Source organism: Eriocheir sinensis, chromosome 9, assembly GCF_024679095.1.
Source record: "Eriocheir sinensis breed Jianghai 21 chromosome 9, ASM2467909v1, whole genome shotgun sequence".
In the NCBI taxonomy this organism is placed as follows: Eukaryota; Metazoa; Arthropoda; class Malacostraca; order Decapoda; family Varunidae; genus Eriocheir; species Eriocheir sinensis.
The window spans coordinates 15881564-15901676 of NC_066517.1; the positions used below are offsets into that span (position 1 = coordinate 15881564).

Consider the following 20113-nt stretch of genomic DNA (forward strand, 5'->3'; position numbering starts at 1 on the left):
GTTAGTGAACACAACAATAAAAAAAAGTGTGTGTTGGAGAGTGAACACAACAATAAAAAAGTGTGTGTGTTGGAGAGTGAACACAACAATAAAAAAGTGTGTGTTGGTTAGTGAACACAACAATAAAAAAGTGTGTGTTGGAGAGTGAACACAACAATAAAAAAGTGTGTGTTGGAGAGTGAACACAACAATAAAAAAGTGTGTGTTGGAGAGTGAACACAACAATAAAAAAAAGTGTGTGTTGGAGAGTGAACACAACAATAAAAAAAAGTGTGTGTTGGAGAGTGAACACAACAATAAAAAAAAGTGTGTGTTGGAGAGTGAACACAACAATAAAAAAAGTGTGTGTTGGAGAGTGAACACAACAATAAAAAAGTGTGTGTTGGAGAGTGAACACAACAATAAAAAAAAGTGTGTGTGTTGGAGAGTGAACACAACAATAAAAAAAGTGTGTGTTGGAGAGTGAACACAACAATAAAAAAGTGTGTGTGTTGGTTAGTGAACACAACAATAAAAAAGTGTGTGTGTGTTGGAGAGTGAACACAACAATAAAAAAGTGTGTGTTGGTTAGTGAACACAACAATAAAAAAGTGTGTGTGTGTTGGAGAGTGAACACAACAATAAAAAAGTGTGTGTTGGAGAGTGAACACAACAATAAAAAAGTGTGTGTGTGTTGGAGAGTGAAAACAACAATGAAAAAGTGTGTGTTGGAGAGTGAACACAACAATAAAAAAGTGTGTGTGTGTTGGAGAGTGAAAACAACAATGAAAAAGTGTGTGATGGAGAGTGAAAACAACAATAAAAAAAAGCGTGTGTGCGTGTGTGTGTGTGTGGGGGGGGGGGGGAGGGAAATACAACAAGCCTCCAGGACAACGATGATCTCCCAGCTAGAGAGAAAGAAAGAAAAAAAAAGTGAATTTTCAAAGTGTTTGGTAAAGGGAGGAAAAACAAAATCAGTGACCCTAACACATTAATGATTTGTGTGTTTTGTCTGAGTGTCTTCAGGTTTAGTGCATGCGTTTGTTTGTGTTTGGAACCTTTGAATGGTTAGGACTGTGGGCTGCCGGCGTTCGGGTGTTTAAGTCGAAGGGCGAGCTTTTTGTGAGCTCTTGTGGCGCTTATTTTGTGGCTTGGTGGGTGCTAACGATTCCTTCATCCGTCCATCTTTTTTATTGCGTCGCTGTCAACCATTAGTTGCTGTGCAGGCGCCGACACACGTCTTCCTCCTCCTCCACCTGCTGCATTCCTTTCTCTAATGATAACAATGACAAACAGAATAGCAATAATAACGTGTGTGTTGGTGCTTACGCGTGTGTATGCATATATGAATGTTTAAACGTTTAACAGCCGGTAATGAACTTCGCCAAATCCAGACAGCACAGAACCATACCCAAGTTAACCGTCCTTACCAGGCGTATAGTTATGAGCTGACCCGACCAAGACCAACGTGACCTTGCCTTACCAACACGCAGGAGGTGGAGGAGGAGGCAACAGGACTAGAGATGCAAGAAAGCTATCTTTGTTCTGTAAAGATACGATAACAACAACCGAGTGTTTTACGATATAATGATAACCGAACGACCTGACTGACCGACTGAATAACTGACTGACTGATCGACTAACTGACTGACTAACTAATTATGTAACTGACCGACTGACTAATTGGTGAACTATGTAACTGTCTGACTGATCGACTAACTGACTAACTAACTGACTGACTATGCAACTGACTGATGGACTTCCAAACTGACTAACCATGTAAATTACGGACTGGCTAAAAGTAAATGGCTTAAGGAAAACATTGTCCCATTCTCACAGAAATGAAAAAAAAGGGACTGAAGGATAAGATGGATAGATAAATAGATAGATATACAGACAGAAATGTAAATAGATAAGTAGATAGAAAAAGATATTATTAATTGCTATAAACAAAGGAATGATAAATGATAATATAAATAGGGATAATATCACCACCACCACCACTACTTTTACAACTACTACTACTACTACTACTACTACTACTACTACAACTACTACTACTACTACTACAACTACTACTACTACTACTACTACTACTACTACTACTACTACTACTACAACTACTACTACTACTACTACAATTACTACTGCTACTACTACTACTACTACTACTACTACTACTACTACTGATAATAATAATGATAAAAAAACTCACCTTGCTCATCTCTTCCACGTCACGCCGCGAGGAGACGAGCAGAACAAACGCCAAAACAAGAGCGAGGAAAGGAAGACCAAAGAACGATGCGTCGGGCGCCGAGGAGAGCACTACAGGTCGTCGTTATCACGAGTCTAGACATATCTATAACTCTGTGGTCGAGACACACAGACATACAGACACGCCCACGACAGCTTCTTAGGCCTAGATGGTCCTTCGATAACGAGGAAAAGAGACGAGGGATGGCTGAGGTCTGGCCGGAGTGACTATGCGTGTGTATGTGTGTGTGGGGGGGGGGGGGTGAGTGGGGGGGTGCGTTTGCGTGTGAATGTGTGCGTCTGCGTCAACCTCCCGCCCCCTTACCCCCATCGTCGGTCTTCATGTACGATAAGATAAGTGATATTCCGCTTCCAACTGCTGACTAACCCGGTGCTGTGTTGGCGCATTCGTGGCCATGATCATCGGTTCTTGGGAGGGACTGCACAGAAACTACATTGGCCGGCAGAGCGCTGTTTGGTAGGGTTTGTCCACGGGTGAATTTAGAGTTTGTCTCCCCTATAAGCTAATGTTATGTCGTTTTCTTCGATAATACATAGAAAATGGATAGTGTAGCAGAGACTAATGTGATTCCCGTCAAGCACTGATTTATTTCTATACTTATTTTTTTGAGAAGAGGAGGAGGACAAGAATGAAGAGGAATACGACGAAGAGGAGGAGGATGTGAGGGATAAAAGAATAGTGGCAATGATTATGATGATGAGAAAACAATAAGGAAGAGGAGGAAGACAAAATAAAACAGGAAGAAGACGAGAAGTTGAGTGACAAAACAATTGGAAGAAGAGGAATATAAGGAGAAGGAAGGGAAGGCGATGAGGAGGAGAAAGAAGACAACAATAAGGAGGAGGAAGACGAGGAGGATGAGTGGGACAAAACAGAGGGAGGAAGATTAGTGGAATAAAACAATGGGAGGAGGAAGATGAACAGAAAGAGGAGTAAGAAGAGGAGAAAGAAGATAAGAATAAGGAGGAGGAAGACGAGGATGAGGATGAGTGGGACAAAACAGAGGGAGGAAGATAAGTGGAACAAAACAATGGGAGGAGGAAGATGAGCAGAAAGAGGAGTAAGAAGATAATAATAAGGAGGAGAAAGACGAGGAGGAAAGGGAGAGGGAGAAAACAGGAGGAGGAGGAGGAAGTGGAGGAGGATATCAGGTTTAGTTTAGCTTTCAAACAACGGTGCACTACGAATGACCTTTGAATTAGGTAGCTGTTTATATAATTAATTGTAGCTCATCATCGTCATCATCATCATCATCTCACTATATCATTCCACTGAAGGGTATAGGTCCCTAACAACTCTTTTATCGTTCGTTTCTGTCCAATGACTAATATAACTTGTTCTCTGACTCACAAACTAATTCTCAGCAGGCTATTTACTTCCGAGATTTCCTGATCATATACAGACATTGGTACAGACAGACAGACATATAGATTAGCATACACATATATACAGGCAGATAGATACAATAGATACAGACAGACTTATAAACACGCATCATTATTTAGAGACAAACAAATATGAAGATAGAAAGACAAATAGGCAAACAGATGGACATATAGAGAGGCAGACAAACAGACACATTCAGAGTAAAATAAGTAGGGAATCCCGACTGACAGACAGACGGGGAGATGAGTAACACACAGACAGGCAGACAGACAGATGAACTTGGCCTTGAAGATTACAAAAGTCGACACCTCTGCTCAACACGAGAGAGAGAGAGAGAGAGAGAGAGAGAGACTGTGTGGCTGATAGGTGGGCACCCGCTATTTTTTTGTTCCTCCGCGATTCACAATCCCGCCAACTTTGTTGGGTATTTCGCTAATCGCTAATCCGCAAAATTTCCGGCTTCGCCGGTCCCCTATCGGTAATCCGCAAATGCTAACGCCAATATTTTTTTTTTGTCCGCATCAGTCCGCTAACCATTTTTTGTCCGCTAACCCTTTATTGGTAGTTAAAAGCATAATTGCCTAAAAAATTTCTTTACAATTTATACATTTATTTATTCTATATATCTTTATATATAACAGAAGTTTTAAAACAGCAATAAAAAATACTGAATCCTTATTACAATCATTAGTCATTGTTGTCCTTCCCTTCCTCCTCCTCCTCCCTTTGGGAACAGCCACTTCCCCTTCAAGAGGTGCATGTTTCCATTGACAAACATCAGCTTCTCAAAGTTATCATGACTCAGGGATGGCCTCTTGGGCCTGAGGATGTCAGAGCCCAAGCTGAACAATCTCTCCACAGCTGCGGAGGAGAGGACAGGGGTGTTGTACTTGAAGTAAAATCCGGGACGCTTTAAAAAAAAAAAATTCCGGGACAGTGCGTGAAATCAGGGACATTTCCGGGACAATTTTATTTCCGGGACGAACCATTAAAATCCGGGGCTGTCCATAAAAATCCGGGACGTCTGGTCATACTAACCTAGAAGTTTCTCCACACTTTGAAGAATATTTTTGAATTTCCCGGAAATTACATTGTTGGCGGTTTTTTATAGTTTGCGTTAGTGGACTAATACTTTGGCATTCTGCTACCTGCAAATCCGTTAATTTTTCAAGTTTTTCGCTAACCCTATTCCGCAATTTTATTGTTAGTCGGCTATTTGCGGAATGCCCACCTTTTGCATCTAAGAAGGAGTGTGTGACTGTGTGTCGCGTGACGGTGTGTGTATGTATGTATTTGTGTTTGTAAATAATATATAGATGCATTATGCATAAGAACATAAGAACGTAGGAGTCTGCAAGAGGCCGGTAGGCCTGTACAAGACAGCTCCTTTGAACCTAAGCTCCCGTGTATCTAACCCCACCTAATATCGCTGTCCATGAATTTATTTAATCTATTTTTTTAATGTGACAATTGTATTGGCACTCACCGCATGACTGGAAGCCTATTCCACTCATCCACCACACTTAGTATACCAATTTTTGCCTATGCCCTTGTTGAAACTGAATTTATCCGGTTTAAACCCATTGCTACGTGTCCTACCCGGTTCTCTTACCAACAAAACCTTATGAATATCCGCCTTATTAAAGCCCTTCATCCATTTATAAACCTCGATCATGTCTCCACGCACCCTTCGCCTTTCTAAAGAGTGCAAGTTTAACTGTTTGAGTCTTTCCTCGTATGGTAAGTTTCTCAACCCCTGAATCATCTTAGTCATCCTCCTCTGCACCGATTCTAACATTTTGATATCCATTCTATAGTAAGGTGACCAGAACTGAACCGCATAGTCAAGATGAGGTCTAACTAATGCTAAATATAGCTTGAGGAAGACTTCGGCGCTTCTGTTGCTGACGCTCCTTGAAATAAATCCTAGTATACCCTATTTGCTCGATTTCTAGCTTGAATGCATTGTGCCCTTGGACGGAGATCAGAACCCACAAAGACCCCTAAATCCCTCTCGCACCCAGACCTGCTTATGGGAGTGTCACTAAAGCAATAGTCATGTGAGGGGTTGTTCCTACCTACACTCAGAATACTGCACTTCCTTACATTGAACTCCATCTGCCATTTATCCGCCCAGTCATACAATCTGTTTAGTTCATCCTGGAGAACACTAGCGTCCTGATCCGACTCAATTACACTACCGATCTTGGTATCATCTGCAAACTTACTGACATCACTACTAATTCATGTATCCAAGTCATTGATATAAATAATAAGCAAAAGTTGACCTAATACCGAACCTTTGAGACCCCACTCGTAACATATCCCCAGTCAGATATTTTACCATTGATTTGCGCTCTTTGCTTCCTATTGCTAAGCCACACCTTGACCCAGTTCAAAACTTTACCCTCTACTCCGTGAGCCTGTAATTTAAACAAGTCGTTGGTGAGGAACTTTGTCAAACGCTTTACTAAAATCAAGATAGATTACATCATAATTTTCATCTCTGTCTACCGCCTCAAATACTTTACTGCAGAAGGACAAGAGATTGGTGAGGCATGACCAACCTTTCGTGAACCCATGCTGTAAGTCGTGAATTAAACTGTTTCTCTAGATGCTTCCGAATGTTCCTGGCTGTTATGGACTCCAGCATCTTGCCTATAACCGATGTTAAGGTAATTCGGCGATAGTTTGAAGCAGCTGACCTGTCCCCTTTTTGAAAATCGGCAACACGTTAGCTACTTTCCATAAGCTCTAAAACACACACACACACACACACACACACACACACACACACACACACACACACACACACACACACACACACACACACACACACACACACACACAGATAGATAGATAGATAGATAGTTTATTGACTACAAAGTGAATGAATATTAAAATTATAGGAAAACATTGCAGTCCAAAATATAAATAATTACACCCAATAAATTTTAAAAACAAAAGAACTATGAATACTAAAACTCAGATGTGAATCGAGCATACACGATATTGGAATGTTAAAACAATAGCACACAATAAAATCTAAAAACAAAAGAACTAAGGATACTAAAACTCAAATTTGAATCGAGCATTCACGACATTGGAACGTTAAAGCACAAGTACTAGAGACATTTAAGAAAAGCATAAAACACACAGTCATTCGACAGAAGAATACTAAAACATGCGAAAGCTAGGAAAAATTATACCAAAAAAAAAAAAAAAAAATACACCACGAAACTGAACTACGTAAGACTCGTAACATAAAAGTGTATATTCAACAGCTATTTTACCTATATATTTCAAGTAGATCAAATATTATTTTACACTGCACCCGACTACTGTATTTTCTGAAAAAACTTCTTCCAAGTTATTGAATTGGTAGCAGTCCCTGACACCCTGGGAGAGTGGGCAGTGCTGGGCCACGTGAGGCTCTGTCTGAACGAGGCCACAGCCTGATGCACAGGTTATGGCCAGACACCCGGAATTGCGTAAATGCCTTGCGATAGTGTTCTTTAACTGTATGTCTATGTTTGTATATTTCGTGTACTTCTAGTAAGGGATTTAAGTCTTTATATGTGTTATACATAGTGGATTGTGTTCTGTTGATTTTATTATGTAAATTTATATATATTTATATATATATATATACACACACACATACACACACACACACACACACACACACACACACACACACACACACACACACACACACACACACACACACACATATATATATATATATATATATATATATATATATATATATATATATATATATATATATATATATATATATATATATATATATATATATATATATATATATATATATATATATATATATATATATATATATATATATATATATATATATATATATATATATATATATATATATATATATATATATATATATATATATATATATATATATATATATATATATATATATATATATATATATATATATATATATATATATATATATATATATATATATATATATATATATATATATATATATATATATATATATATATATATATATATATATATATATATATATATATATATATATATATATATATATATATATATATATATATATATATATATATATATATATATATATATATATATATATATATATATATATATATATATATATATATATATATATATATATATATATATATATATATATATATATATATATATATATATATATATATATATATATATATATATATATATATATATATATATATATATATATATATATATATATATATATATATATATATATATATATATATATATATGAGACCTTATGGTCAGGTCGGGAAATCCAGTTTTATTATCCGTGTTTTTCGAGACACTTCCACTTCTGCAAACACACACAGTCGAGGTAGGAAGACCAGCACATCACCAAAAAAGGAGGTTATTATATACAAATTTTTGTTGATATGTAAATGACACGTCGAGCAACTGAATAACTTTACTGTTAATTAAGACTTACAACTTTCCTTAAAATGCAGTCTGCCACGGACCAACAGGTAAAAAGGTCGATCGGGATACACAATGGACACCTCGCCTGACCACAAGGATGCTCACCCTCAAGGCCACCCGCGGCGGGCAGGTGAGCAGACCAACACGAAGAGGAAACAATATTGTTAAGTTGGCGGCTGCAGAGAAATCATGGTCGGTTCATGCAATTTTTAAAGAATTTTAATAAATCAGAAAAAAAAATCACTCATCCTCTAACATTTTAAGCAGTGCACCGTTCACCTCTGAACGTAAAATAAGTGTGAGTGAATAAATGTGTGTGTGTGTGTGTGTGTGTGTGTGTGTGTGTGTGTGTGTGTGTGTGTGTGTGTGTGTGTGTGTGTGTGTGTGTGTGTGTGTGTGTGTGTGTGTGTGTGTGTGTGTGTGTGTGTGTGTGTGTGTGTGTGTGTGTGTGTGAGTGGGTGTGTGTGTGTGTGTGTGTGTGTGTGTGTGTGTGTGTGTGTGTGTGTGTGTGTGTGTGTGTGTGTGTGTGTGTGTGTGTGTGTCTAGGGGTCCATGGGCCTTTGGTTCATCAGGGTCTTCCTGGCGGCCTGGAGTCACTATTGCACATGGACTGGGTTAAAATAAAACTTTTTGAAGTGGTATCCCTGTTGCTCAGGAACAGAGCCATTCATTTCCCGCATGAGTTGAGAAACGCGGAAGTGAAGTTCAAGCAACTCCTCGTCGTGGGCGTGGGCGGCCAGCACCTCGCACCACGCCTGCACGAAGAAGGTGCCAAGCTCTGGGTCTCGCGGCGTCTGGAAGGTGTTGATGCAGGAATACAGGGTCATCATGTCCAGCGGCTCCAAATGCGGGGGCGACATGCCGTCGTAGCCGGTCTGCCGTTTGTTGCGACAAAAGTTGACGAAAAACAGCTTGGGTTTACCCTTGAGGGCTGGACATCCGGTGTCCGTGAATCTGTAACGCACGTCATCCAGCCTCATGCAATCTTCCTCAAGCCCGCTGGCGGTGAAGAAAATCTGGTCGTCCTTCCCGTGGCTCAGAATGAACACGATAAGGCAGCCGTAATCTTTCAGGCAGGGGTTGTTCTGGGTGCTGGCGAGGGCCCGCTCCGTCTCGGACTTCCTCAGATCTTCGTATAGATACACAAGGTAGCCCATGCGGTGAAACAGCGTTTTGATATTAAAGGAGTCCCGTTTGGCGCCGTGTCGCTCTTGTCGTCCGTGTCCGGGGAAGCAGTAGTTGAAGATGAGCACCAGGCCGCGGGGCATCGAGAGGTTGCGGTACACTCTTTCAGACGGAAGAAAAGGTCCCGTCCCCGTCATCACCCGCCACGGGAACACCCACGAGCCGTCAGCCTGTGGGGGAGGGCGTATGAGTGACAGGGACGTGAGGGAGGGATGGCGCGGCCCTTTGAGGGACAGTGAAGTGAGGAAGGAATGTAGACCTTCAGAAGCAACCATTGCAAGGGCAAGATACAGCCAAGAGTGACTGGAGAGATTTACTCAAGCCTGGTGCTCCGTGATGTGTCCTTACTGTTACTAACCACACTCACCTGATCCACTGTTCTCCCAACGCCGATCGGCAGCGAATCAAAGTTGCTCCCGGGCACTTGGTCGCCACGTATCTGAAAACACAAACATAACTTTATTTAAATAACGAGAGGAATATCGCATGCCAGCTTACAATGTATCAAGGAACAATCATCACCTCTGTCTTGAAGGAAAAAAAAAAAAAACGTGAAAATTTATCACCGTTAGCCGTCCAAAATCAGGAAGTGGTTGCTGCGTCCCCGTCCTCTCCCTCCCTTTGTGTCTGTCGCTCCTCAAGTGCTCAAGACAAGGGGCGGCTCCGGTTAAGTTCTTGTCGCAAACGCGGCACCTGAAGCCTTGGCCGTCGTCCCTCTCCATCACGCCCTCGCCCAGGGCACGCTGTAGCTCGGGGTCAAGTCCTGCGGCACCGGCCAAGCCACCACTCGACAATGGTAAGGCGTGGAGACTGGCTGCAGCAGGCTGGGAAGCGGAAAAGTGAAGGGGATGTTCGAGGGACACACACACACACACACACACGCACACACAAACACACACTTACCAATGGAGAGTTTTGCCTGAAGGTGCCTACTTCATAAGCGTGGGGCAAAGTGCTCGCTGGGGCATGAGAACTGGTGGTATACTGGACCTGGGAGGCTGGGTATTGCTGCTGAGGTGGATTGTTGGGAGGTAGTGATTGCTGCGTCCGCGCCTGCGCCTTCTTTTTGTGTTTGGCGCTTCTCAGGTGCTCTAGACACGGGGCGACTCCGGTGGAGCTTATGGCGCAGACGCGGCACTTGAACGTTTGCCCGTCACCCCTCTGCACCGTGCCCTCGTCCAGGGCACGCTGCAGCTCGGGTCCTGTTTCTCCGACCAAGCCACCACTCGCTGGGGGCTGGTTGATGGGGGGATACTGGCTCTCGAGTAGTGCCTGGTACGGCTGTGGTGTTGGGTTATAGTGGTGCATAGGAGAAGGGTATTGAGGGTCAACTGAAGGGTATCGAGGCTGGAGACCATCTGTTGGAGGGTACTGGGCTTGTGCGTGAGAGGGATGCTGCCCAGGTGGGGACTGGTATTGCTCTCGTTCTGGGTTTCGAGAGGCGAAGCTTGGCTGAGTGTTTTGAATGTTTGAAGCTTGACTGGGGGTCGGCAGCTGCAGGTGGGGGACAGCACTGGGCAGAGGATTGGGATCGTAAGGAGATATGGGGGAAAAGTTCATCGTCTTCTGAGCATTCTCGTGTTCTCTCCCCTTCAAGTGAGTCTCCAGCGGCCTTATCCCGTTGGAGAGAGGCCTCTTGGGGCACACGAGGCATCTGTAGGAGAAGACCGTTTTGTCTACAAGTTCCAGTTCATTTCTTTGCTTGGCTTCAAGCACGACACGAGGAATGTCATCGAGGAGGAAGGGATGGGGGGCGGGGCTCCTCAGCGCTTCCCAGGCGAGGTTATTGAAGTGGTCCTTCCCTCGCAGGTGGGGTTCGACCTCCGTCAAGCTCTTGTCACACACCTCGCACCTGTAGCCGCTCTGTGTCCGCACCACCACGCCGCTGGAGATGGCGCGCTGCACCTTCTGTGGGGTGGATGTACACGTTATTATTGACATGAATGTTTGCAGCGTATTTGCTAAGGTAAAAATTATCATTATTATCATTATTCTTATAAGAAGAACATAAGAACATAAGAACATAGGGAGACTGCAAGAGGCCGGGTGGCCTACACAGGGCAGCTCCAGAATCCCCCCCACTACTCACGATGGGTGAGGTGTAGTTTCAGGGGTTACAGGTAGAGGCTTGATCCTCGTTATACCGGTGGTACTATGCACACACCAGTACCCTGTCACCTTACTGCACCCACACCTCACTGCCACCTGTCGTCCTCGTCCATGTAGCTATCCAGTCTACTCTTAAAACAAGCTATCGTCCCTGTACTAACTATGTGATTGCTGAGTCTATTCCATTCCCCCACCACCCTATTACTAAACCAATGCTTGCCTATATCTCTCCTAAATCTATACTTTTCTAATTTAAATCCATTACTGCGAGTTCTATCCTGCTGGCTAATTCTCAGTACTTTACTTATATCGCCTTTGTTGTAACCCTTGACCCATTTGAATACTTCTATCAGATCTCCCTAATTATTATCATTATTATTATCATTATTATTATTGCAATCCATGAAGGGGTATTAAGGGAAAACACAAACAGAGCGCCCTCGATGAGCAGACATGGATATAAAATATGAAAGAGACAGTGACAGAAAAGTAATGAGAAGAATAAAAAAGCGTGAGTATGTGTGTGTGTGTGTGTGTGTGCGGGGGGGGAACACAACAAGCCTTCAGGACAACGATGATGTCCCAGCTAGAGAGAAAGAAAGAATAAACAAGTGAATTTTCAAAGTGTTTGGTAAAGGGAGGAAAAACAAAATCAGTGACCCTATGACATTAATGATTCGTGAGTTTTGTCTGAGTGTCTTCAGGTTTAGTGCATGCGTTTGTTTGTGTTTGGAACCTCCGAATGGTTAGGACTGTGGGCTGGCGGCGTTCGGGTGTTCAAGTCGAAGGGCGAGCTTTTTGTGAGCTCTTGTGGCGCTTATTTTGTGGCTTGGTGGGTGCTAACGATTCCTTCATCCGTCCATCTTTTTTATTGCGTCGCTGTCAACCATTAGTTGCTGTGCAGGCGCCGACACACGTCTTCCTCCTCCTCCGCCTGCTGAATTCCTTTCTCTAATGATAACAATGACAAATAGAATAGTAATAATAATGTGTGTGTTGGTGCTTACGCGTGTGTATGCATATATGAATGTGTGAATGTATGTTGCGGTTTAGATCCGCGACAAGTTACTTTATGTTTTATTTGCATAGGTAAGATGATAATTAGGATGTTGGGCGCGTTTTCCTCGTTCATCACGTGACCTGGCCTCTATGGGCGCGGCAGGCGGGTCATGACTCGTAGCTTCCTACAGGCTCGTTGCCTAGGCGACCGGCGTAGAGATGCCAGTGCGTGCATTCTTGTTGCGGGTCGCCCGCTGTGTTTACCTGCTCTTACGTACTTTCAGGAGTCACCACTCCACTCTGTGCAGGTGCATATTAGTGTTTGCATACTGCAGCAGGTGACGCCTCTGTTTGATGAGGAAGTTTGTGGATATTCTTCCATAGCTCAATGCTTCTGTTTGGAAAGCTAAACTTTTTCACATCTCGCCTACACGTGGTCGCCCTCAACTTCTTTCCATGTCCTCTCGTTTCTCTCTCGCTCCACACACACATGGAATCACCGCTCATCCAGCAACTGAGGACGTAGACCTTATAGAACCTCGAGTTTGGCTGTTGGTTTATAATTAAACTAACCAACCATGTTTAGTCAGCCAGAAACAGCTGCCTGTGCATTTTCCTGCATTGGCGACTCTGTTGCCTGAGTTCACCGCTAGGTGCCGTGTCATGACCTGCCCCGCGCAAGGGTGGATCGCTCTCTTTGCTGATCTGAGCCGTCTTCCACAGCGGAATCACCTGCTGCCGCCGGGCTTGGCGGCAGACCTGCCAGGTGCTAAACGACCACGTGGTTTCCTGCTGCTAGTGTGGGGGATCCCGGCTTTTGTCTATCGAGACTAACGGCCATAGTGTTAGACTTCCTCATTCCCATCCCATCCCCATCCCTTACCCGTGGCCATAAACCGTAGTGTAAAGCGTCCCCATGTGGTTGGGGTTGCTTTACGCTACCCCGTGAGGGTTCGGATGGGGTGGGAAAAGTGTTGACTCCGCGGGGTAGAGAGCAGGACATCTTAAGAACATAAGAACGCAGGAGTCTACAAGAGGCCGGTAGGCCTGTACGAGGCACCTCCTTTGACCCTAAGCTCCCGTGTATCTAACCCCACCTAATATCGCTGTCCATGAATTTATCTAGTCTATTTTTGAATGTGACAATTGTATTAGCACTCACCACGTGACTGCTAAGCCTATTCCACTCATCCACCACCCTGTTTGTAAACCAATTTTTGCCTGTGTCCCTGTTGAATCTGAATTTATCCAGTTTAAACCCATTACTTCGTGTCCTACCCGGTTCTCTTACCAACAAAACCTTATGAATGTCTCCCTTATTAAAGCCCTTCATCCATTTATAAACCTTGATCATGTCTCCACGCACCCTTCGCCTTTCTAGAGAATGCAAGTTTAACTGTTTGAATCTTTCCTCGTATGGCAAGTTTCTCAACCCCTGAATCATCTTAGTCATCCTCCTCTGCACCGATTCTAACATTTTGATATCCATTCTATAGTAAGGTGACCAGAACTGAACCGCATAGTCAAGATGAGGTCTAACTAATGCTAAATATAGTTTGAGGAAGACTTCGGGGCTTCTGTTGCTTACGCTCCTTGAAATAAATCCCAGTACCCTATTAGCTCGATTTCTAGCTTGAATGCATTGTGCCCTTGGACGGAGATCAGAGCTCACTAAGACCCCTAAATCCCTCTCGCACCCAGACCTGCTTATGAGAGTGTCATTTAAGCAATAGTTATGTGAGGGGTTGTTCCTACCTACACTCAGAATACTGCACTTCCCTACATTGAACTCCATCTGCCATTTATCCGCCCAGTCATACAATCTGTTGAGTTCACCCTGGAGAATACTAGCGGGTTGATCCGACTCAATTACTCTACCGATCTTGGTATCATCTGCAAATTTACTAACATCTCTACTAATTCCTGTATCATAGTCATTGATATAAATAATAAACAAAAGTGGACCTAATACCGAACCTTCGGCTTCGGCTTTTCCTTCGTTTATTTCATGAGTAAATAGTGTTCTATTTGTTATTATAGAAGAACATATATTGAAAAGCATCAGAATATTTGTATGACTGATATTATATCACAAACTTTGCGTAAAGACACTGGTGTTTCCATTTGATTGTAAACGTACAGTTATTCCTGAAAATTCATTTATAATTGTCCCCAAGAATGGCAAAAGACGGCAGATTGAAGACTAAATATGGCATTATTATGGGAATACTTAACATATACCATAAAAAAATAGCATTTCTTGGCGACCACGTTCATTTAAGACAAAAATGCCATAAATGACACGACCTGGCAACCCCGGTGTGGCTGGCCAGGTGTGTGTGACGAGTCAGGGATACCAACCTGTCTCATAAATTAACTTACCCGCGTTACTTGTTATTTACTTGTAGATCAACAACGCTATTGTTTTGTTTTATGATATATAATGTATATAAATACAATGGTGTGTAAAAAATGCATTATTTATTTCGTTTTCTGTAATTATTGGTTTGAAAGTGCTGCCAACATTATTATGACCTGCGGATTGGTCCCTCATATCTGTCCCGGGGATGGGAAGGTGACGGGGCGGCTTGTCCATACCCCAGTCCCGCGTATGGGGATGGGGACGGGTAGGGAATGGGGAAGACTAACACTATAGCCGATAGCCCTACGTCCTCAGTTCCCGTGCGTTGAGATCCGCGGCGGCCTCATCCTGAAGGCCGCACCTACCGCAGAGATTAATCACGCGTCTGAGGGGCCCCCGGCAGGAAGCAAGATCTATAGTATCAGGTCTCACTTTACCTCCACTGCGCAGCCTGTGACGTCAGCTGGCTGTGAGACAGTAAGGAAGACGGGAAACTATTCTATTTTCCCCGTTCTCTCTCATGGCGCTGCTCTCTCTCTCTCTCTCTCTCTCTCTCTCTCTCTCTCTCTCTCTCTCTCTCTCTCTCTCTCTCTCAAGAATACCCCATATTTGTCCCCAGATGTTGATAGTGTCATTATTAGTAGTAGTAGTAGTATTGTGCGTGTGGTGTGTGTTTACTCACTTACAAACTCAAATGTACACATAACAACTATAATATTTTGTATATCTCCCTACTTCATATTTTTTCTATATGTAATTCTTATAATGTGCCTTGTCAATGGCTATGAGTAGATACCCTCTACTCCATTCTTATTACTAGCTTACATGTGTGTGTGTGTGTGTGTGTGTGTGTGTGAGAGAGAGAGAGAAACTGAGAGCGACTGCCAGCTAGCTGTTACTGCACGGAGGTTGGAAGAGCGACTGACCCCATCGGCCCCGCTGAACCTACCCTCGAACGGCCTGGTGACGTCAGTGCGCCAGCATCTGCGAAAATACGTCGGAAGTGAGGAGACCTGGTACTGTAGATCTTGGCAGGAAGGACACGCTGCAGCCACCTCGAGCAGGGCTGTTGCAAGAGCCTCTACTCTTCTCTCCGCACCAAGTTAAGTAACTAGTCGTTAATGTAGCCAGGGCAGGTTAGTCTTGTGCGAACACGAGAAACGCTAGGCTCAGCTGGGTGTGTATGTGAGAGTTGTCTCTGACTATATTGTTTTGTGGGTGTAATAAAGTTAGTGCATAACTGTACACCCGCTCTATCAGTTACCTTGTGTGCCTGTGTATGTGCCTTCCAGCCCCATAAGGAGAGTAAATAAGAACCCCACGGGTGTGATTTGAGCAGGTAAGTTGTGTGTACACCGTAGTGTCTCTGGCGCGCCGCGGGGATCAAACCCCTTGTTGGCAAGTTACCGCCCTTTGAGGGGTAATGAGATACTGGCACGGTCCTAAAACGAATCTTAACCACATCTTTTTTTACCCCGTGATAATGTATAACAGCCGGTAATGAACTTCGCCAAATCCAGATAGCACCGAACCATACACAAGTTAACCGTCCTTTACAAGTGTATGAGCTGACCCGACCAAGACCAACGTGACCTTGCCTTACCAACCCGCAGGAGAAGTAGGAGGAGGAGGAGGAGGAGGAGGAGGAGGAGGCAACAGGACTAGAGATGCAAGAAAGCTATCTTTGTTTTGTAAAGATAAGATAACAACAATCGAGTGTTTTGCGATAATGATAACCGAACGACCTGACTGACCGACTGACTAGCTGATTGACTATGTAACTGATTGACTATGCAACTGACTGACTCATCGACTTACTAACGGACATACTTAGTATGTTAATTACTGACTGAGTATGCAACTGGCTTAGAACATCGTCCCATTCCCGTAGATGTATAAAAAAGGGATAAGATAGATAGATAAACGGTCAGATAGATAGATAAATAGATAGAAAGAGATTATTAATTGCTATAAACATAGTAATGATAAATGATAATGTAAATAGGGAAAGTATCACCACCACCATCGCCACCACCTCCACTACCATGCACTACTACTACTACTACTACCATGGTGCACTACTACTACTACTACTACTACTACTACTACTACTACTGCTACTACTACTACTACTACTACAACTACTACTACCATGGTGTACTACTACTACTACTACTATTACTACTACTACTACTACTACTACTACTACTACTACTGCTACTACCATGGTGCACAACAACTACTACTACTACTACTACTACTACTACTACTTTTTTTTTTTTTTTAAACAAAGGAGGCAGCTCAAGGGCACACAAAAAAGGAAACCATAATAAAAAAAAGCCCGCTACTTGCTGCTCCCAAAAAAGAATCAAAAGAGGTGGCCGAAAGAGAGGTCAATTTCGGAAGGAGAGGTGTCCTGATACCCTCCTTTTGAAAGAGTTCAAGTCGTAGGCAGGAGGAAATGCAGATGAAGGAAGATTGTTCCAGAGTTTACCAGCGTGAGGGATGAAAGAGTGAAGATGCTGGTTAACTCTTGCATAAGGGGTTTGGACAGTATAGGGATGAGCATGGGTAGAAAGTCGTGTGCAGCGGGGCCGCGGGAGGGGGGGGAGGCATGCAGTTAGCAAGTTCAGAAGAGCAGTCAGCGTGGAAATATCGATAGAAGATAGAAAGAAAGGCAACATCGCGACGGAATTTAAGAGGTAGAAGACTATCAGTAGGAGGAGGAGAGCTGATGAGACGAAGAGCCTTAGACTCCACTCTGTCCAGCAGAGCTGTGTGAGTGGAGCCCCCCCACACGTGAAATGCATACTCTATACGAGGGCGGACAAGGCCCCTGTATATGGATAGCAACTGCGCGGGGAAGAAGAACTGGCGGAGACGATACAGAACGGCCAACCTCGAGGAAGCTGATTTAGCGAGAGAGATGTGAAGTTTCCAGTTGAGATTTTGAGTAAAGGATAGACCGAGGATGTTTAGTGTTGAAGATGGTGATAGCTGAGTGTTGTCGAAGAATAGGGGATAGGTGTTTGGAAGATTGTGTCGAGTTGATAGGTGGAGAAATTGAGTTTTTGAGGCATTGAAGGACACAAGGTTCCTTCTGCCCCAGTCGGAAATGATAGCAAGGTCTGAGGTTAAGCGTTCTGCAGCCTCCAGTCTGGAGTCGTGTACTTCCTGTTGAGAGGGTCTTCTATTGAAAGAAGTTGAATAATGCAGAATGGAGTCGTCGGCGTATGAGTGGACAGGATAGTTTGTTATGGAAAGAAGATCATTGATGAATAACAGGAAGAGAGTGGGTGATAGGACAGAGCCCTGTGGAACACCACTGTTGATAGGTTTAGGGGAAGAACAGTGACCACCGCTACTACTACAACTACTACTACTACTACTACTACTACTACTGCTACTATCATGGTGCACTTCTATCACTACTACTACTAGTACTACTACTACTACTACAACTACTACTACTACTACTACTACTACTACTACTACTACTACTACTACTACTACTACTACTACTACTACTACTACCACTACTATTACTACTACTACTACCACTACTAGGCTACTACTACTACTACTACTACTACTACTACTATTACTACTACTACTGATAATAATAATAATAAACCACTCACCTCGCTCATTTCTTCCACGTCACGCCGCGAGGAGACGAGCAGAACAAACGCCAAAACAAGAGCGAGGAAAGGAAGACCAAAGAACGATGCGTCGGGCGCCGAGGAGAGCACTACAGGTCGCCGTTATCACGAGTCAAGCCACACAGACACACAGACACGCCCACGACAGCTTCTTAGGCCTCGATGGTGCTTCGATTACGAGGAAAAGAGACGAGGGATGGCTGAGGTCTGATCGGAAGGACTATGCGTGTGTGTGTGTGTGTGTGTGTAGGTGCGTTTGCGTGTGAATGTGTGTGCGTCTGTGCCAACTTCCTCCCCTCTTACCCCCATCGTCGGTCTCCATGTACGATAAGATAAGTGATATTCCGCTTCCAACAGCTGACTAACCCGTTGCTGTGTAGGCGTATCCTTAACCATGATCTGCAGTTCTTGGGAGGGACTGCATAGAACCTACATTAGCCTGCAGAGCGCTTTAAGTAAGGTTTGTCCATTGGGTGAGTTTAGAGTTTGTCTCCCCTATAAGCTAATGTTATGCCGTTTTCTTCGATAATACATAGAAAATGGATAGTGTAGCAGAGACTAATGTGATTCCCGTCAAGCACTGATTTATTTCTATACTTATTTCTTTGAGAAGAGGAAGAGGACAAGAATGAAGAGGAATATGACGAAGAGGAGGAGGATGAGAGGGATAAAAGAATAGTGGTAATGATTACGATGATGATGAGGAAACAATAAGGAAGACAAAAAGAAAAAGGAAGAAGACAAGGAGTTGAGTGACAGAACAATAAGAGGAAGAGGAAGAGGAGGAATATAAGAAGGAAGGGGGAGGCGACGAGGAGAGAAAGAAGAAGACAACAATAAGAAGGAAGGCGGGGAGGAAGATGAGTGGGACAAAACAATGGGAGGAGGAGGAGAAGATGAGCAGAAAGAAGAGTAAAAATATAAGAATAAGGAGGAAAAAGACGAGGAGGAGGAGGAGGAGGATGTCAGGTCTACTTTAGCGTTCAAACAACGGTGCACTACGAATGACCTTTAAATTAGGCAGCTGTTTGTATAATTAATTGTAGCTCATCATCATCATCATCATCATCATCATCTCCCTACATCATTCCACTGCAGGGTATAGGCATAGCTGGGCACGATGACAAAAAACCTTAATTATTCCCGATACCCGATAACTGATAATGGAAAACCTTATCGGTGATAACCGATATTCGTTAACTGGAGACACAAATATAGGCGATACCCGATACCCGATATAAATCCACAATTCCGATACTAGCTAGCGATAAGTGCGATAGGCGAAAACGATACTATATTGATATTTCATATAAAAGACATAGACGAACTCAAATTTTCATTATCTATATTTTTGAAAACTTACAAAACCTGAAAACCACACGTTGAACGTACATATGGACGGTAATACTAGAAACGCCAGAACCGGTGTTGTGTTGTTTGCCGTTCCCACCGTCAAAAGCTGGGGATTTTGTTTACAAACACTGGTCTCTCGTGAACTGGCCCATCACTACTTATTCAGTTATTCTTACTTATCACCATTAACATTTTAACAGTCACTTTAGTAAAGAAGCACTGAAGCACTGGGAACCGGAACACTGGCACTCACTCCGTCACTCGAGACCCAGCTGAGAGGCCACGTGC

The 20113-nt window shown here is 43.2% G+C and overlaps 2 protein-coding genes across 9 annotated transcripts in view; both read right to left on the minus strand.

Moving 5' to 3' along the window:
- LOC126995986 (caspase-2-like) overlaps nucleotides 1–20113 on the minus strand; it is a 59773-nt gene that overhangs the window by 10304 nt on the left and 29356 nt on the right. Inside the window, exon 1 of one of the 3 annotated variants that reach the window (XM_050855951.1) lies at nucleotides 2195–2489. The exons of the other annotated variants lie outside the window; for them this stretch is intronic. Coding sequence (XP_050711908.1) covers nucleotides 2195–2203 — 9 coding nt within the window. The 5' untranslated portion in view covers nucleotides 2204–2489. Of the gene's footprint in view, nucleotides 1–2194; nucleotides 2490–20113 lie in introns of those variants that run through there. 3 annotated transcript variants of the gene reach the window in all.
- LOC126995985 (uncharacterized) overlaps nucleotides 8132–20113 on the minus strand; it is a 57375-nt gene continuing 45393 nt past the window's right edge. For 2 of the 6 annotated variants that reach the window (XM_050855940.1, XM_050855939.1), the window contains exons 3-6: nucleotides 10244–11160; nucleotides 9907–10164; nucleotides 9708–9779; nucleotides 8132–9510 (exon numbers count right to left, since the gene is read on the minus strand). In XM_050855940.1, coding sequence (XP_050711897.1) covers nucleotides 8752–9510; nucleotides 9708–9779; nucleotides 9907–10164; nucleotides 10244–11160 — 2006 coding nt within the window. In that variant the 3' untranslated portion in view covers nucleotides 8132–8751. Of the gene's footprint in view, nucleotides 9511–9707; nucleotides 9780–9906; nucleotides 10165–10243; nucleotides 11249–18451; nucleotides 18776–20113 lie in introns of those variants that run through there. The other 4 variants (XM_050855943.1, XM_050855942.1, XM_050855944.1 and 1 more) reach the window with 3 other exon arrangements.